Below are 19,532 nucleotides of genomic sequence, written 5' to 3' on the forward strand. Positions count from 1 at the left end.
TCAGTCCCTGCCAACTAGGACTAGGTATTTTGTCGGTAAGGTAGATTAATAGCGCACAGACTGACGCTTTATCCGTGACAGAGGCCTATATTGCCGATAGGTGGTGAACCTGTTTTAATGGCCGATGGTGAATCTGCATTACCGACTGATTGTAAATCCATGGTGTCGGTAGCTTCACATAGAGCCGCACCTTGGTCGGTCGGTAAGTTGTCCAGAATCAGTATAGCTCTACTACTACCGAAAAAAGAAGAATTTTCTGCGGAAAAGTTGAAGCTTCAATCTGAAAATACAAATTTTCATCAAAATAATTAATGTTCAACCAACAAATTGTATTTTTAACTGAAGAAGATTAAATAAATACCATGAGAGATGAATTTTCAAACCAAAAACAGGAGGGCAGTTGAATTTTCAACCCGAAGAACGCACTTTCGTTACAAAAGTTTAATTTTAAACTAATTATTTTTGGATAGAAGTTATCATTTTTAACAAAACGAAAAAATTATGTTTTATCAAACTTATTTAATTTTAAACTCAACAGCCTGATAAAAAACACCTTCTCCAATAACTGATACAACTATCGCAAAAAAGCTCCAAAAATGGGGAATTTTTTGGTATCTCTCTCTGAATCTGAAAATAAAAGTCACAATGTAATTATTTTGCCTCGTTATGTCAAACGAAAAATATTGGACCTTCAAATAATATTATTTATTTTTGTTTAAAAGTTACTTAATACTCAGAAATAATAATGGTTTTAATAATGATTTTTCTTTTAGTTGAGGTAAAAAATAAATCGTCTATTTTAAAGTTTCTACATTCTCCTCAGAGAATGTATAAGATTTGTGTAAAATTAGCGTGATTCAAACCGGGTATAACTAACAATTATTGAAATTAAAATAAATTATAATTATAAATTGTACATTAATATTAGGAATAACGTAATTTGTAGTGTAAGGTTAGAAAAAATACCAATGCATATATTTGGTAAATAATAGCACATTTTATTTAAATTCAAAAGATGAATTTATATTTCATTCACAAAGGTTTTTGAAAAACAAAAATGTTTATTTAACGAGTCATGTGTATATGGAAATTTTTGTATAAATAGATGAATCTTTTAGTACCAGTAGACACTGTCTGGAATTTTATTATCACCAATGATGATTTTCGTTCCGTATTCACCTAGCATTATTTATTTTCGCACAAGAAATTTTTACATAAGATTATGCGAATATTCATGAAAATTATATTAAATGTTAGAAATATATTTATTTTAAAATTATTTGGTTAAATTCAAAAGCGCCCAATGAGAGGGTGGCTGCACCAGGCAAGCGCAGTAGCTCAACATGCCAAAGTTGGCACTGGCAGACAGGCAGCTCGAAGCGAGGCTCTCGGTGGAAGAGGAAGCAGCTGAGGATCCGCTGATTGGCCCGATCCCAGAATTGGAAAAGCAACAGATTGGTGGGGACACCGTACTCCGTACTCACTGTTCCTACCTCGAGCGCCCTCGCTATAATTATAATTTGTTTTTAAATATTTGACGTGCATCGAAGAAAGGGGGTTTACCTAAAAAATCTAAATCAAGGTTCTTACAGCTTTCGACACTTTTTAAGTTGCTCTTTTTGATAAAACCATGAAAAAACAATTCCGGGTGTTATTGTTGCTGATATTTGAGTTTTAGGTAACTGAGAAATCGGCCAATCGCTCAAGAGTTCGAGATCCCGTGCAACACCTCTCACCACTCACCACTACATCTCTCTCAATTTAATTGTTTAGGGATGATCACAATTTTTGTCACTCAACGTTGGACAGCATTTTCCTCTAGAAGGTTGTAGCTAGTCAGTCCCACTTTGCCAGTGTCGATCCACTGTGGTTGGTTTCGCCTTAATGACTTTAGGGACTCCTGACGGAAGGGCATTTAGGGACGGTAGAATTCTCAAGAAACCTGTATTTACTTCCGGGAGTGAGAAACAATACCTGGTGTCGCTTAACAATAGAATGTACCGGAAAAGGTCTTCCTGAGACGTTTTATTCGCCAGCACGCTAGTCTTACCTTGTTAATAGGCAGTCTAATCGAAAAGAGTTCCTTCACTTCTTGGTGAAGAACACGACTCAATGGAGGAATTCCAGGCCTTCCTTATTTAGTTGAGAATCTACCTGGATACCAGCAAGGTAATTTACAGGTTAAGCAATGTCGAAAAAATCCAGTGCAGCCCAGAGTGAACCTTTTAAACGCTAACCAGCCTTTACCTCCTAACCCTTGGGCCAATTTATTGACATAACTTCAGGCCATGCTTCAATTGCCGGCTCGGTTGCACCAGAAATCGACGGAAGCCATTTTGAGGATTCATTACGCTTCCCGGAAGAACCACAGGCTTACTTCGTCGCTACCAACGTTCCTCTGAGCATTCGCACTTGTATCGAAGAGCAGGCTCTGAATGAAGACACTACTTAATTATGGGATACGTAAAAGACTCTCGACTTTGGTTTAGACTGCTTCAGAGAGCTTTTTCCACAACACTTTGATAAAGTTTGACCAGCCAACTCTAAGGCAGGGTATTCTCGCTGCTTCGCCTCACACATTTACAGATCTGTTCACATGTGCTATAGACTCAGATATAGCGAAGCAGATATATTAAGAATGAATGAGACAAAACCGGAGGTCAAATCTATTTCCCAAGATAAAACAATGTATCCAAACTAACATCGCGTCGGCATTGTCCTGGTTTATGTTACAATCGTGGTTGTTTCGTAAAAAACAAAGAATTAAAAATAAATGAAAAAGAAAACTCGCAGCGTGAAAGTTCGCGAAAACCAAACATGCCTTCATCTCGCTCTTTAGACAATCCTACAGCTTATCGTGAAACTGCATCTATCACTAATAGGAAACTGTCGCGAGTTCTTTCTTGCTTCACCGGATACGACATCCAAGCACTTTACGATACCGCATTAACCGACACTTTTATGCATTTTCGTTATCTATCTGAGGCACAGTTTAGAAATTGAGAGAATTATTTAGATCTTGTAGACCTTGCTGTTGATGGAGTATCCATAAAGGATCATTGGATCAGGGATCCAATGATTTGGGAATCTCGTGAAATGATGAACAGGACTTCCTTTTTAAACTCCTACTGAGTTGCATATCTACTGGGAAAACCAAGTGCTGTATGATCTACCCAATTGTTTTCGTCTACTGAACTTCGGTGAAGACAGGCTAAACGTACTTAATCGGATATTATCTTGGGTGTTAAAAAGTACAAGACCTATCTTGTTCCTCGAGCTTCCACCTTGTTCGCCAACGCAACGTTCTTGAATTCGTTAAAACAATTAAAAACTATTAACGCTAAACTGGCAAGATTGGCATGTCATCTCGGAGTGTTCATTTTCACCAACCGGCATTGTGCAAATGCTTCAACGGCTCCACCCAAAGTATTAGCACAATGCCCAAAAGAAGATGTAACGATCGAATCTGTTGACGATTAAGCTCATCTGCATCCTTCCGCCACCTCCCAAAAAGTAAATTCAATACCCAAGTCTTCTGGCACTTATCACGCCAGTGTTTCAGCTTAAGGCTTCTATGTTAAATTCCAGGAGGCTCAGCAAGCTAACAATAGATTCCACGATGTTGCTGCCAGTTGAAAGTCAATCGTTGATAAAGAATGTCGCCTCTTGGAGGAAGATAACTTCTTCCAAACGTACCTTGTGGATCTTTCATAATTTTGTAAATTACACGAGACCTGGTGGGTGATGGTTGTTGAGAGAGAATTGAAAAGTTACGAGTTCCAAAATACCGCAGTTGCAGGCCACCCTTGTGGAGAGGAGACCTAAGCAACCGTCAAATCACTAAGAGATGGTAGCAGTTGACTTAATAGAACCCTATACAAAGTTCCCTCGAGGGAAGAGATTCCTGTGAGTTGCACAGAAGTTTTCTCAAGATCAATCGAAATATTTCCGATCGGCAATGCTAGATCCTATATGCTATAAATCATTTTTTAAAAAGGGTTAAACAGCCATAGCATGATCCCACTGGGAACAACTGCTATCTAAAAATAACACTGGCTTCTAGTAGAACCGCGGTAAATCACACCCATGACCACGTCTCGCGTGCTCGCAGGACACGATTAAATCGAAGCAAGAGGCAGGGGAAACTCTCATGTGTCTTAAGAACACGAAGCAACCCAAGGATGACAGCTTTCTGCATGCATATTCATCGAAAACTTTTTCATGGTTTAAATTTCTGTAAAAGAATCTTTTTGAATTCAGAATATTTGATTTTTGTACAAGAGTTAAAAAATTAATTAGGGATCACAGATTAGCGACAATTAGTCTAGTAAGGTTTTTAGGAAAATTAACCAACTGACACACAAGAGTAAAGGATTTTTTTATTTTCAAGATAAACCTTTACATATAAGCTAACATCCAATTTCTTAAATTATCTTTCTGGGATTGCATGCTCCGAGAAACCAATGTCCACAAAAGAAGCCATTTATAGATATACTGCGAAATAATAAAAAATAACAAATTAAAATTGTTTTTTTTTTTATTTAATTTAAGTTTAATTTCCAACTATTTTTCTTATTGAATATTTCTATCCCGAAGAAAATTTCCCACCCATACCACCTTGTATCTAAAAAATGAAAGTTTTCAAACAAAAGCCCTATTGAATCAAAAAAAAAATTTTAAGGTAAACTGTTTGTTTTTCGTTTTAATTAAATAAGCATTCTTTTATTTTGATTTCATGTGAAAACATTGTTCGCGGTGTTGAAAGCGATTAACAGTCGTGAAGTTTATTTTATTTGAAGTTGTAGCGCTTTGAACACACTTAGAAATGTTTTTTCTCATCACAATTTATTTTTCATGAGAAAATATTCGTTGTAAATAATAAATCCCGAAAAATAAAATTTCCCAACGCTGTGAAATTTTCGAATTGTAAAATTCCCGAGTAGTAAACTTCGTGAATATAAATTATACGATGTAAGAAAATTTGGAATTTAAGCAGTCAATTTCATTTTTTAATAAATAATAATTTATTTATTAAAAATGCAATAATACAATATTTTTATGACGACAATGTTTTTTAATGTTAAAAGATTTATTATTGCTGAATTAGAAAGTTCACGAAGAATACAATTTTTAATGTTTAAATTGCTTGTTTAAAACTTTCCTTAAATAATTGTTTGAATTCAAAATAACAATAATTGATTAAACATTTGGGAATTTTATTATTCAAAAAATTTTTTTCCAAATTTTCCCAATCGGAAATTTTATTATTAAGAATTTTTTTAGTTCTGTAATATTAAAATCTTTTCGGGAATTTTATTATTCACAAATTTTATTTTTTGGAATTTTTCAACTTGAGAATTCTATCATTTAGTAGTTTTGCAGTTCGTCTATTTTATTTGACGGAAAATTTTTTATTGGGAATTTTATTTTTCGGGATTGTTATTATGACGGGAATTTAATAATTCAGAAGTTTCCTAATTGTATTATATTATACATTTTTCGACAATTTTTCAATTCGGGAATTTTATTATTTGAAAATTATATTTTTTACTTAAATTTAATTACTCGGAAATGTTTCACTTCTGTAATAACATAAACTTTGTAGGAATTTCATTATTCAGGAAGTTTTTATTTCTGTAATATTGTAAATCTTTTGGGAATTTGACAATTCGGGAATTTTATAATTCAGGAATTTCTTAATTGTATAAAATTATACAGTTTCGGGAAATCGTATTATTTTGGAATTTTATTATTCGGAAATTTAAGTTTTCTTACATTTTAGTTTCTCAGGAATTTTCGAATTCTGTAATAATATACAATTTTCGGAAAATTCATTATTCAGTAACTTTTTTACTCTGTAATATTGTACATTTTTTGGGAATTCTCCAATTCGAGAATTTTATTATTCAGGAATCTTTAAATATTGTAATATTACAAACTTTTCGCGAATTTTATTATTCAAAAATTTTATTTTCCTTAAATTTGATTGCTCGGGAAAGTTTAATTTCTATAATAATATAAACTTTCCAGGAATTTCATTATTCAGGAAGTTTTTAATTCTGTAATATAGCAAACTTTTCGGGAATTCTTCAATTCCCGAATTTAGGTCTTTAGGAATTTTTTTATTCGGTATCTTTATAAACATTTCCGGAATTTTATTATTCGAAAATTTTATTTTTTGTGAGTTTTCCAATTCGGGAATTCTATTATTCAGGAGTTTTTCAGTTAGTCTATTTTACTTCACAGAAATTGTATTATTAGGAGTTTTAAAATTGGGAATTCTATTTTTCGAGCATGTTATTATACCGGGAATTTTATAATTTACAACATTTGGAAACAAAAATTTGGAAATTTTCCAATTCGGGTATTTTATTATTCGGAAATTTTATTTTTCATAAATTTTATGGCTGAGGAATTTTATTATTCAAGAATTTTTAAATTTTGTAATATTATAAACTATCCCGGAATTTTATAAATCGAGAATTTTCCCGGGAATATTACAGAGTTGGAAATGTTATTTTTCAGGATTTTTTAGGCGTCCCTAAATAATTTATCAGGTACTTTTGAGGAAAAAGTACAATATATTTTTGTACCTTTATTGAGTTTACTCATTTGCTCGGTTATAATCGTATTTGTTGCCGTCTGCCGTAATCTGATTCACCAAAGTGAATAGAAGGACTGCCACGTAAGCACCAAAAATGAAGAATTTTGAAGAAACCATGATTATAACTTGAATGCGATTGTAGATTGGTTACTAATTTCAATTAACTATTAGCGTAGTTATATACCAAATTTTTACCGTTTCCTCTCTGCTTTCTTATCTTGTTGACAACTTTTTTATTTTTCACCCTAGATACATATTTTAACGTGTAATTCATGCAATGTACAACACACTTAGCAAACAGACAATTGTGAAATATTAACAAACACAGTCTGCAAGATGATATTAAAAATTATTACGAAAATAACTTTTATCATTAGAAAATTTTAAAGACTTTTGTGAAATTTTACAATAATCATTAAAAAAAAGATAGTACTAGGGCAAATTTTAAATTTTTGAAACAAATTAAAATGGAGATGACTGAAAAATTTTGAAAAATTTCCCAAAAAATAAAGTCCTCGAATAATAAAATTTTTACAAATTCGAAAATTCGGAAATAATTAAATTTGCGAATAATTTGGAATGACAGTAAAATTCCAGAATAATAAACATTTCGAATAACAACAATTTCTAATAATAGAATTCCAGAATTGGAAAATTCTCAAATACTAAACTTCCCGAATAATAGTTTTCGAAAATATAATTTTAATATACAAAATTCCAAAATAATAAAAATTGCCAAATATGCAAAATAACGAATAATTAAAAAGCCGGATAAATTCGGACGACTCGAAAATTTCCTAATTATAAAAATTTTGAATAGTAGAATTACCGAATTGGAAAATTCTCATATAATAAAATTTTAAAATAATAAATTATCCAAAGAATAGATTTTCCCAACTTGGAAAATTCGGAAATAATTAAATTTGCGAATAATTTGGAATGACTGTAAAATCCTAGAATAATAAGCATTTCGAATAAAAAAAATTTCTAATAATAGAAATTTAGAATTGGAAAATTCTCAAATAGTAAAATTCCCGAATAATAGTTTTCGAAAAATAGAATTTGAAAATAAAAAATTTCGAAATAATAAAAATTGCCAAATACGCTAATTCACCAATAATTAAAATGCCGGACAAATTGGGACGACTCGAAAATTTTCTAATTATAAAAATGTTAAACAATAGAATTACCGAATTGGAAAATTCCAATATAATAAAATTTTAGAATAATAAATTGTCCGAAGAATAGATTTTCCCAAATTGGAAAATTTGGAAATAATCAAATTTGCGAATAGTTTTGAATTACTGTAAAATGCCCGATTCGTAAGCATTTCAAATAACAAAAATTTCTAATTATAGAAAACTAAAACTAAAATTTCGAACTAAAAAATTGAAGAATAATAAAATGTCAAAAGAACAGAATTACCGAATAACATAATTCCCGAATAATAAAATGACCAAAAAATAAAACTCCTGAATTAGAAATTTCCTAAATAATAAAATTGCCGAATATTAAAATTCCTGGACAGTTTTTAATATAACCTGATTAAAATGTTACCTAATAATAATAAAACCGGATTAAAAATTCACGAATGATTAAATTCCCGTACAGTCAGAGACTGAAAAATCCCAAAAAAATAAAATTCCCGAGTCTCTAAAATTCCGAAATAGTAACATTTCCGAGAAATAAAACTCCGAATTGAAAAATTTTCGTATATTTAAATTCCCGCATAATGAATTTCCCGAACAGTTTGTAATATAACAAAATCAGAAAATTCCCGAATAATAAAATTTCCTAAAAAGGTTCACTAATTGAAATATTCCCATAGAATAAATTTTTCAAATAGTAGAGTTCCCGAAAAATAGAATAATATATAATTTATAATAATAAATAATAATAATAAATTCATAATAATAAATAATACATTTTTAGATTAATAAAATGCCCGTAGAATAGAATTCCCGTATAACAAAATTCTTGAATTATATAATTTCCGAAAAATATAATTAACGAATTATGAAACTCCCAAATAATAAAATTTCTGAACTGGAAAATTCACGAATCATTAAATTTCGGATAAGTTTGAGACAACTAAGAAATCTCAGAAAATAAAATTACCAAGGCTCTCAAATTAACAAATAAAAAAATTTTCGAATAGCAGATTTCCCGAATACAGTGGATAATATAACCAAATCGGAAAATTTCCAAGTAATAAAATTTCACAAAAACAGAATTCCCGAATTGGAAAAATCCCAAATAGTACAATTTCCGTATAACAGAGTTTTAGAAAAATAGAACTTTCAAAAAAACAATTCCCAGATGATAAAATTTCCCAGCTACTCAAATTTACGAATAATTGAATTACCGGACAGATTGGCGCTACTCGAAAATTTCAGAATTATAAAAATTTCGAATAATAGAATAACCAAATTAAAAAATTCCCATATAATAAAATTTCAGAAGAATAAAACGTCCGAAAAATAGAATTTCCGAATAACAAAATTCCCGAATAATAAATTATCCAAAAAATAGAATCCCTGAATTAGGAAATTCCCAAACAATAAAATTGCCGAATTATAAAATTTCCGGACAGTTAAGCAAATTGTAAAAAATTCAAAAAATAATATTCCCGAGACTATAAAATTCCCGAATTGGTAAATTTCCGAGAAATGGAATTTCTAAATTGAAAAGTTTTAAATAATAAAACTCCCGTATAATAAATTTTCCGAAAAGTAGAATTTGCGGGTTGGAAAATTGCAAAATTTCCGAAAATAGAATTCACAAATTGGAAAATTCCCATATAATAAAATTCCTGGTGACTTGGAAATTGGAATTAGAGCACTTTAAATTCATAACCAGTGACCCCGAAAACCCCCGAGTAACGAGTTTCAAGTGGATCTGATGAATTTTTCCAAAAAGTTTACGCCATATTGGATCCACCATTTCGGATTTTTAAAAAATAATATCAGATTCGTAATTAGCGACCCCGGAAACCTGCGAGTAACGAGTTTCAAGCGAATCCTATGCATTTTCCCAAAAAGTGTCCGCCATATTGGTTTTCGAGGTTATGTCAAAATTCTAATCTGATGGGGTCAAATGAACCCCGGATTCGTATTCAGCAATCCAAACAACGTATAGTCAACATAGTAAGACCTCCAAGTCAGAACATTTTTTTATGTGGCTGTGTAATATTTCAGCACATTGAAGCACGGCCAAGACCTTCACCTGAAAGACAATAATATGTCTCCTAAATAAATATGATTCCTACCCTCATACTTCTATTAACGTTAAAGATTCTTGCTCCTGCACTTTCGTCTCGCCGGGAACCATTCGTATACCAGATGCACGGTTATTATTTGCTTTCCACAAATCCCTGCTTGAAATGCAGACGCAGAAAGCTTTGATGAAGTTGAAGCGTTTTGTTATTTCATCTTGCGTCATCTCTAGAATCGGTAGTGTGTTAATGTCTTACGGATTCCTAGTGTGCCTAGCCCCTGAATTTATCTAATTACTTTTGCCAGGCATTCCATCGTGTGTGCAGCCCTTGCCGTTATCGTTAAAAGTAGGGGTTCTTCAGAGAGCATGAACCCTATTGCCCTTGTGAATGTAGGCCTCATTGCCCCCGTCATACCCCTAAACGCTAGCGTTTGCAATCGCAGCAGCCTCTCCTGAATCGTTTTAAATTTTGCGTCATGCCCATCACACTATGGCCGAATTTAGGAGCATTGGTTTAAGGAGAGCAGTGTAAAGCCATGTGAGAAATGGAGGCCCTAGACGCTATGTCAACACAAAGGCTCTCCTGTACATCCAAAAAGTCGTAACAAACTTCGTGCATTGGATGTCTAGTTGCTTTAACCAGTTCTGTTTGCCCTCTTGGAAGACTTCCAGATATTTTACTTCATCTGAAAACGTCGGCTTCCCACTACAGAATACAGCAACCGGAACTTCATAATTTCTCGTGAAAATGACCAGTCTGGTCGTTTCCGCCTTTACTAAAAGCCGTATGCAATCTAAACGTTTGCAGATGAGCCCCTCTGCTTAAGATGAGAAACTCATTCGCATAGCCCTGGGTATGATATCCCTTTTTTATTTAGCCCAGAAGAGAGGCTATCTATTACAATGCACCACATAAGAAGCAACAGAACAATCACCTGTGGGACACCCTGTGGCGCTATTCTCCTAAATAGGTTTCGGTCCTATTTCGTTTCGCATCTTCTACGACAAAGCATGTTTCCTATCCCGCCTACTAGCCTGTCTAGCACCTTATTCCTCAAAGCGTCTCGATAGATGACTTTTGTAAGAGTATTGCTGAAGGCACCTTCCATATCCAAAAACGTTCCCACAGGATACCTTTATGGTTTCAACCCCTGCGCCAATTTTTCCACGACGGCATGTGGCGCCGTTTTCACCGAGAAACCTATTTAAAAGAATGCTGCCTTCTGTGCTTCGGAGAGGCTAGAAGCGCCTTATCCCAGATATATCACTCGACTAGCTTTTCCAACTTCTTCAGGATAAAGGAAGTTAATCTGATCGGCCGGAAATATTTTGCAGCAGTGTAACCCTCCTTCTTAGACTTGAAAATAAATACCACTGTAGTATCCATCCATTTTAGAAGGCCGAGTTTTAGAGCAATACTTGTCCTGAATAATTTCGTCAGTGGAGGGACAACGAAATTTATGACGTTTTGTAAAAGCGGTAGATATGTGCTATCCGTCCCTAATAATTTTATAGAGACAGAAGGGCCCTACGGCCATTCCACATTTTTGTTGTCAACGACATTGGCGGCAAAATTCCAATCGGCCTTCGCCATCTCTTGACCCCAACGTTTTTCCCCTTGATCGGTTCGGGTTCGCTGTAAACCCCGGAAGTGAACTTTTTTCGGGTGATTTAGCGTTGCTTCTTTATCTTTGGCAAACTCGCCACTATCGAGCCTTATTAGCCCGAACGGAGCTCTCGCTATTTTTGCCAGGATCTTGTTGAGCCTCGCTGTTTCTGGAATGTCTTTTGGTTCTTAGCAGAAGTCCTTCCAATCTTCCTGTTTATTTTCCCTTGTAGTTGTATTGTATTCATGCTGAGCTATCTCATAGACATCCCAGTCTAATGACAATTTAGTTTTATATGTGTGTAATTAGCGACGTGTTTTGATTCAGCAATGATACCACAGGTTGTGGAGAATTTCGCAAGATTTCCTTTGACTTCCTCTTTATATGAGTCCCAAAGTGTATATCTCGGGCTTTTGATCTGTGAAAGCGTCTGTTTTCCTATGGTTAGCCGAAGCAAGATATACTTGGGGTCAAAAAGTGACTCCTCGCAGGAGACCCTGCTGCTTATCACCTTGCTTCTCAGTTCATCAGAGCATAAAGCCAAATAGAGAACCTCACGCCTGTTTTTTTATTGTATCAGCCTGATTCAGAATCTCTAGCTCAGTGCCCGCTATGTATTTAATTAAAGATCTCCCTCTGTTATGTTTTTACTCCCCCACACTGTATTTTGAGAATGGTGGAATTTTGCATCAGAGAGAAACAGCAGATGAATCCTGTTCTGCTGGTAGTGTTAAATTAGAATCTTCACCTTTCTAGGTGGTGACAGTCCCTTAGCATCACCTGGTAAATAAGCCGAGGTGATAACCACCTCTGCTCTTTCTTTACTTCTGTCCATGATTCTTACTTTAATAACTGTTAAAACCCTGGAGCAGAGCTTGCCTTTGGGACTTTATTGCACGGCTTCTTATAAATAGTGCCACACCCTGACAAGCCATTAATCTTTTACCTGAATAACAAGGGTTCTTGGATTAAGGTAAGTTATGTGTGCGCCACTAACATACGTCTGTCTAGAAACGCTGTGCCAACTTTGTTGTGGTGAAAATTAATATGCATCAGGGGGTCCCAGTCTCAGCTATCAGAAGGCTAATTTCAGGTGATTTGGGGCTGCTGGTTTCCTTACAGATCTCAGCTGGATCATCCAGAAGCAAGCCTACCCGCCGACAGGTAGGTAAGAGAGACGAGAGCCACAAAAACTATGATTTATAATTTGGAAAGACCAACAACTAGAATCATGCCTCTTTCCTTCAGCCTAGAGCCCTGCCTGTTGGAATATAGGGTCAACGGATTGGTTCGTTTATTAACTTTGGAGACACTCTGTCCCCTGAACTTCGAATTTTAGTGCTTCTTTAACCCCTATCATTCGAAGTCTTTCTACTACTTAGTCTGGCGAGCAAATATCTGCGGTCTAGACTACGATGGCCCCCGACCTTAAGAAGATATCGCTGAATCTGAGGTTGCACCCCTTGCGGGATAAAGCGTCAATCCCTTAAGAGATTTCCTTTCTTATAGTGCCAACTCCTTGAAAGTTGGACAGATTTTAGGATAATCCAACGCAATAACAGCTATCTTCAGAGCATCGTTAGTCATCTGCGCGAAAGTGAGGCCTTGTGACTCCAGAGCCTTCTGTCTGTTTCAGCTCCCTGTTTGGGGGAGTCTTTTTGGAGTAATTCTTCCTCTTTCTTGAAGGATAGGTCTGAGGGCTTGCTTCCTATATCGATAACACAGCCATTTGCACCATTGGGGTACCTTAGTAGCTGTTTGCGAGTCACTCTTTGTGGTTTCTTTTTCTTTGGGCTCCGTTATGTTGCACCGCTTCTGGTGGATTACCTCCTAAGGTGACTTCTACATTTGGTGGCGGATTGAAGGAGGGTCCCCGAACGGGCCCCCTAATTGTTTTTGGTTTCTTTTATTTCCTGTATTCCGTTCATGGTCCCATGAGAATCTAGGGGAATAAGATACAACCTCATAGAGCCCCGATTTCATTGATCAGGTCTTCATTCTATGGAATTAGATCTGTTGTTTGACCTTCAGAGCATGAGAACTCGCGCCCTCGATATTCCAGGATTCTTTTTGATTACCCCCTTGAGGATCACTCCTTAGTTCAAATCCTAATGACTAGAATCCATCAGTTCCCCAGAGTATCCACGCTGCACGATGCAGCCCCTCTAGTATACCTATTTTAAATCTATAGTCCGCTGAGACCTGTAAGCCCTCCCACCAAATATAAAGCCCCGTAATCCCTGAATGGAGAGAATCTAGGTAAAACAATCGCGATAAATGTAAAAGTGTTGCTGTACTTCGCTTTAGTGTGTCGTTCGCTCCAGTTTCGGGGCAATGGTTATCCTGAACTTACGCAGATCAGCCGTTTTAAAATGTGGGTACTGTGTTTTCCTTAGCTGCGCAAGCGCGGAACTGTGGCGCAAGCGCGGAACTATGCCGCAAGCGCGGCGTATGCAGAACAGCTCGACTTTGCTGTTGATCAACCGATTCGGATTGTTCGGGGTAATGGTTGTCCCGAATTAGTGCGGCCGTTCAACTAAACAGAAGTGACGCTGTTCGCTATGTGATTGGTGCGAGTTGAGAGAGCGGCTCGACCAAACTTCTCTTCGTGTAGGGAAAGCAGTTTATGATATAACAGAGTTCAAAAATTCCTGACAGTTTCATTAGATCACTGAAATTGAAAATTCATAAATAATAAAATTCCCGACAGAAAATTTCCGAATCATAAAATATCGGAACTACAAAATTCCCGAATTTAAACAGTTGAATTTCTTTTGATAAATTTCACTTACTTATTAAAAATACAATTATATAATATTTCAATCAGAAATAAATATATTTTCAATACTTCAATTTTTCTAAATTATTGTTCGAATTTTAAATAAATGTGATCTAAAAAAATCATCCACAAATAAATTTTCTCAATTATTGTCATTTTATATTCAAAAAATAATTTTTGAAACTTTATACGATAAAAATAATTTTTCGGTTGATGAAAATATTTCATTATTATATTGTTAATAAATAAATAATATTAATAAAAGAATATGCATTGCTTAAATTTGTGAATTTCATTATTCGGGAATTCACTAATTCAAAAATATTATGAATTGTCATGAATTTTGATATTCGCTAATTTCATAATGGAGAAATTTTGTTATTCGAGGATTTTGAACTTTGGAAATTGTACAATATCGGGAATTTTATTCTTCGGGATTTGTCGGTCAATCCAATAATTTATGATATTACCGAATTGCAAAATTCTCAAATAATGAAGTTCCCGGTAGTTTATATTTAATTTTATGGAATTTAAAAATTTCCGAATAATGAAATTCCTGACAGAAAACGGTCGCCTTATCTAATATCCGGACAAGAAAATTTCCCAATTTAAACAATTACATTAGTTTATATGTACAATGAATTACATTATTGCAATGAAAATTAATATACAATTTTTCTATCTGTAAAATAAATTGTAATTGTTTATATTGGGAAATTTTATAATTCTTGAAAAATAAAATTCTTAATTTAAAATTTAGGATATTTAAATAGGATAGCAATGCAATGAAAAATCCCTTTTTAACGTCCAATAATCAAATTGATGAAAAGAATTCCTGAAAATAAAATTAAGAATCTAACGACCAAATATAGACAACCACCACAAAATGTTCCCATTGGAATCTGAAAAAAGAAACACTTCTCTCCCCTCCCTTCCCCCTAAAAAAGAAAGAAAAAATAAAACTATTCATCTTTACTTTGGACGAAAATAAAAAGGAGGAAAGAAAAATGAGAAGGAATGGAGGGGAGAGAAGTTTTCTTTTTTTCAGATTTCAATGGGAACATTTTGTAGTGATTGTCCAAATTTGGTCATTAGATTCTTGATTTTATTTTCAGGAATTCTTTTTATCAATTCCCAATTTAGAAATTCCCGAAAAGTCTGGAACTACTAAAAAATCGCAAAAAATAACATTCTCTACAGTGTAAAATCCCACAATAATAGAATTTCCGAATCGGAAAATTGCCGATTAATAAGATTCCCGAATTATTTATAGTCTAACCGGATTGAAAAATCCTCGACATTTAAGAAGATTACCGAAATTAAAAATTTCCAAACAATAAAATTCCCATAAGAAAATTGCCCTATCGTAAAATATCCAAACCACTTAATTCCCGAAATATCAAACTACATAATTTAAGCCATTTTTTTGTCAATTTTTTAAAAACAATAATCGAATATATCAATAAAATAATATCTTTATTATTTCGAGTTTTAAAAATTATTGTACGAATTTTAAATAATTATAATTAAAAAAAAATATTCGCCCAGAAATAAAATTTGTTTAATTATTGTTATTTTATATTCTAAAATTAATTCTACTAACTATAAAACTTTAAAATAATTATTATACACATTATTATATTAATATATCAAATCTCCAACGCTTGCTAGTAATCTTCAAAATTAGGTTAACCAATTTTCGACACTGTATTAAAAATGCATCTGTGTATGATGAAAATTCAAGTATTTAGTTAGAAGATCAATTATTTTCTTAAACATCTAATTTTTATCGAAAATTTTACCTACATTGTTAAAATTATAATTTTTTGTCAAAAATTTAACCATATTGTTAAAAATTGATTATTTTTGCTTAAAAATTATTTCTTTTTCGTTGATAATTTATCTTTCTTGATCCAAAAGTAACGTTTTTGTTAAAAATTCCATTTACTCGGAAAAGTGCGATTTTTTGGCTTGGAAAAAGAAATTATGAGAATGTAAAAATTTTAATATAAAAGAAAAGTGATTCGGCTGAATTTTTTTTAGCTTACATGCTTATTATCATGAAACGTAGGAATATCAATACATGTTGCTTTAACAGATGTTGGGTTCAGATTAAATAAAAAAGTATAAAAAAAACAATAATAATTGCTTTTCTTGTAACCAATGTCTGATCTTGATCTCATTTTATTCATGTCAATGCTAAATTAAAAAAAATGCATTCTCATATAAACATTTAACATTCATTGTTATTATTGTATTTATAATAAAGCTAAAATTGTAAACATCACCTAGTTTGCCTCAAACTTAAGAGCATTGCTTTCTAATTGTTTAAACAAAGCTGAAAAAAAATTTTTTGTACAATCTTGAAATTAGAATGGGTAATATATGCCATGAATAATTTAAGTATATTCAGGGTCCTTGTGCGCTAATTTTCCATTTTTAAAATCTTTCGCGTTTGTATATTTTCTTAATTTTTTATGGAAAATTGCAAGTTTTAGCAAATTTTGTAGATTTTAATTGTCTTTAAAAATCTTCCTATATCAATATTAGTAAAACTAACTAATTACTAGTGAAATTAACCTTATTCGATTAGCTAAAAAAACTAAGGATTAGTAGAAAGTTACTAATTCGATTATTTTAAATATAACGCAGTCTGCCTTAAATTTAAAATATTTCCCTTATAATTTTCCTAAATTAATTATAAAATTTCAGATTCTTCATTTGCTACTTTTCAACAGCGATTTATTTTTGACTTTCAAAATTTCATTCGTTTATACATTTCTATAATTTTCAATAAGAAATTAGAATTATTCAGCAAGCTTCTTAAAAATTATTCAGGAAATCACTACGTATTAAATTTTCTAGAATAATTATAATTCATGCTTGGTACAGTGAATTTTCCAAAAGAGTGACAATTTCGAGTTGATGCAGAGAATATTCTAAAAAAATTATGATTCTTATTTAGAACAGGGAATTTTAGAAATCAAATTATAATTCATACCTATTACAAATAATTTTCAAAAACTATTAAAATTTTGAATTGAAACGGAAAATCTTTGAAAGGAATTAATATTCTGATTGGAACTAGGAAATTAAAAAAAGTATAATTCATATCGGGAAAAAGGAAAATTGTAAAAGAATTCTAATTCGAAACAGTAAATCGTCCAAAAGATTAAAAATTTTAATTTGGTTCAAAGAATCCTCTACAAGGATTAAGATCCTGATTTGGAGCAGAAAACTTTTGGAAAAAAATTGTAACTCAGAGCTGGAACCAGGGGTTTTCTAAAAGTATTAAAATTTTTACTTGAAACGGGCAATTTTTGTAGGCATCATAAATCTGATTTTGAACGGGGAATTAAAAAAAATATATAATTTATATCTGGTAGAAGAAAGTTACAAAAAGAATTATGATTGTGATTTGGAATAGGGAACTTTTGAAGAAAATTATGATTCTGACTTGGAACAGGAAATTTTTTAAATAGAATTTCGATCCTGATTCAAACCAGGAAATCCTTGGAAAGAATAAAAATTTAGTTCTGGAACAAGAAACTTGTTGAAAGTATTTAAATGTTAACTTAGAACGAGGAATTTTGCAAAAGAGTTACAATTCTTGTTTGAAACAGAAGAGTTTTTGAAAAGAATTTTAATTCATATCTAAAACACGGAATTATTTTAAATAATTATTAATCTGACTTGGAAGACTTATTAGAAAAAATATTTTTTGAGTAGAATTATAAATGTGACCTAGAAGAGTGATATTTCCAAAAGAATTATAGTTTGGTCTTAAAACACGGAATATTTTAACTAATTAGGAACCCTATTTTCCAAATGGAATTTTTGAATATAAAATTATGGTTTAGATCTGGGACAGGAAATTTACAAAAAATATAAACTCATATGTGGAATAAGGAATTTTCCAACAGATGTATGAATTGGTTTCCAGAGTACATTTTTCAAAAGAATTAAAATTTTTATTCGTTACAGAGAGCATTCTAAAGAAATTATGATTCTGATTTCAAACCCAAAATTTTTAGACGAAAAGTTATAATTCAGATCTAGAACAACGAATTATTCATAAGTATTAAAATTTGGATTTGGAAAGGATATTTTTCGACACGAATTAGGATCTTGATTTGAAACAAAAAATATTTGAAAACAAAATTTAAACTCATTTCGGTAACCAGAAATTTAAATAAAACAATTATAAATCTTAAATGAATTAAAAAAAAATCAACTTTCGAATTCGAAACTCGAACAAAGAGTTTTCGAAACTGAATTGTAATTTAAAGAAATAAATTTGAGCAGTCTTATAATTGCGACTTAAAAAATTGCATTTTTTCAAAGATTCACAATTTAGAATTTTTAAATAGAATAATGATCCTGATTTGAAACAGGGAATTTTCAGAAATGAAATTATGATTTAGATCTAAACCAAGGAATTTTCTAAGTAAATAATCAATCTTACTTAGACGATTGCATTTTTCAAAAGAATTACAATTTTCATTTGAAACTGAAAAATTAAGATACCATTTTGAAGCCCAAAAAACACCAGTGAACTTCAATCATAAATTAACGGACGTGGAGTGGGACTTACGCTGTAAAGTTAACGTGATGCAATGCATATAAATGAGCATCCTATTTCATTATTTTTTCCCTGAATATACATTTGAACGATTTTCTACATCTGCGAATGTTATGATGCACTGAATTAATTGAAGTTAATTCCTATTTCATTTTTAATCAATTCAATAATTGCTTTTAGAAGGAAAAGCAATGCTATTCTTCGGTTATAAAATACACATTTATCTAGTTTTGAGCATAATAATTCCTCTGATCACAAAAGACAATGTTGAATTTATGACGTCAGTCCCACCCAACTTCGGTCAATAAGGAGGCTAATCCTGATCTGGAAAACCCAACAAGACTAGTAAATCTCCTTATTAAATAAGATAGATAAGCAGTATACTCTTTACTAGACAGGAATCGGCTCGTTAGTTGACAGGAGTTGAGTGGGACTGACTTTATAAATTTAACGTTATAAATACAGATTGAAACGAGTTTCTAATTTTCTAAGTCCGAGGAAATTATTCTGCACTTCATTAACTAAAATTTAGCCCTATTTCTTCAATAATACACCAATTTTATATTGAATTTCTGATTAACCATTTTTTTTCTTTCCGATTGCTCTATTTTTAAAATTATAATTAGCATAACGTGCCCTGTTTTCTTCAAAAAAGAAAATAAAGCGTCATCATGTTTATCAAAAAACTTACAATAATTTCATGTTTGTGAACTAGTTTCACTACTTGTATGTGCTCATGGCGGA

The 19,532-nt window shown here is 32.4% G+C and overlaps 1 protein-coding gene across 1 annotated transcript in view; it reads right to left on the reverse strand.

The window, feature by feature from the left end:
• Positions 1-1,091: 1,091 nt before the first annotated feature.
• Positions 1,092-19,532, reverse strand: part of LOC117180706 — a 78,709-nt gene continuing 60,268 nt past the window's right edge. The window contains exon 3 of the mRNA XM_033373194.1: positions 1,092-1,507. Coding sequence (XP_033229085.1) covers positions 1,339-1,507 — 169 coding nt within the window. The 3' untranslated portion in view covers positions 1,092-1,338. The remainder of the gene's footprint in view (positions 1,508-19,532) is intronic.

Source organism: Belonocnema kinseyi, chromosome 9 (assembly GCF_010883055.1).
Source record: "Belonocnema kinseyi isolate 2016_QV_RU_SX_M_011 chromosome 9, B_treatae_v1, whole genome shotgun sequence".
In the NCBI taxonomy this organism is placed as follows: Eukaryota; Metazoa; Arthropoda; class Insecta; order Hymenoptera; family Cynipidae; genus Belonocnema; species Belonocnema kinseyi.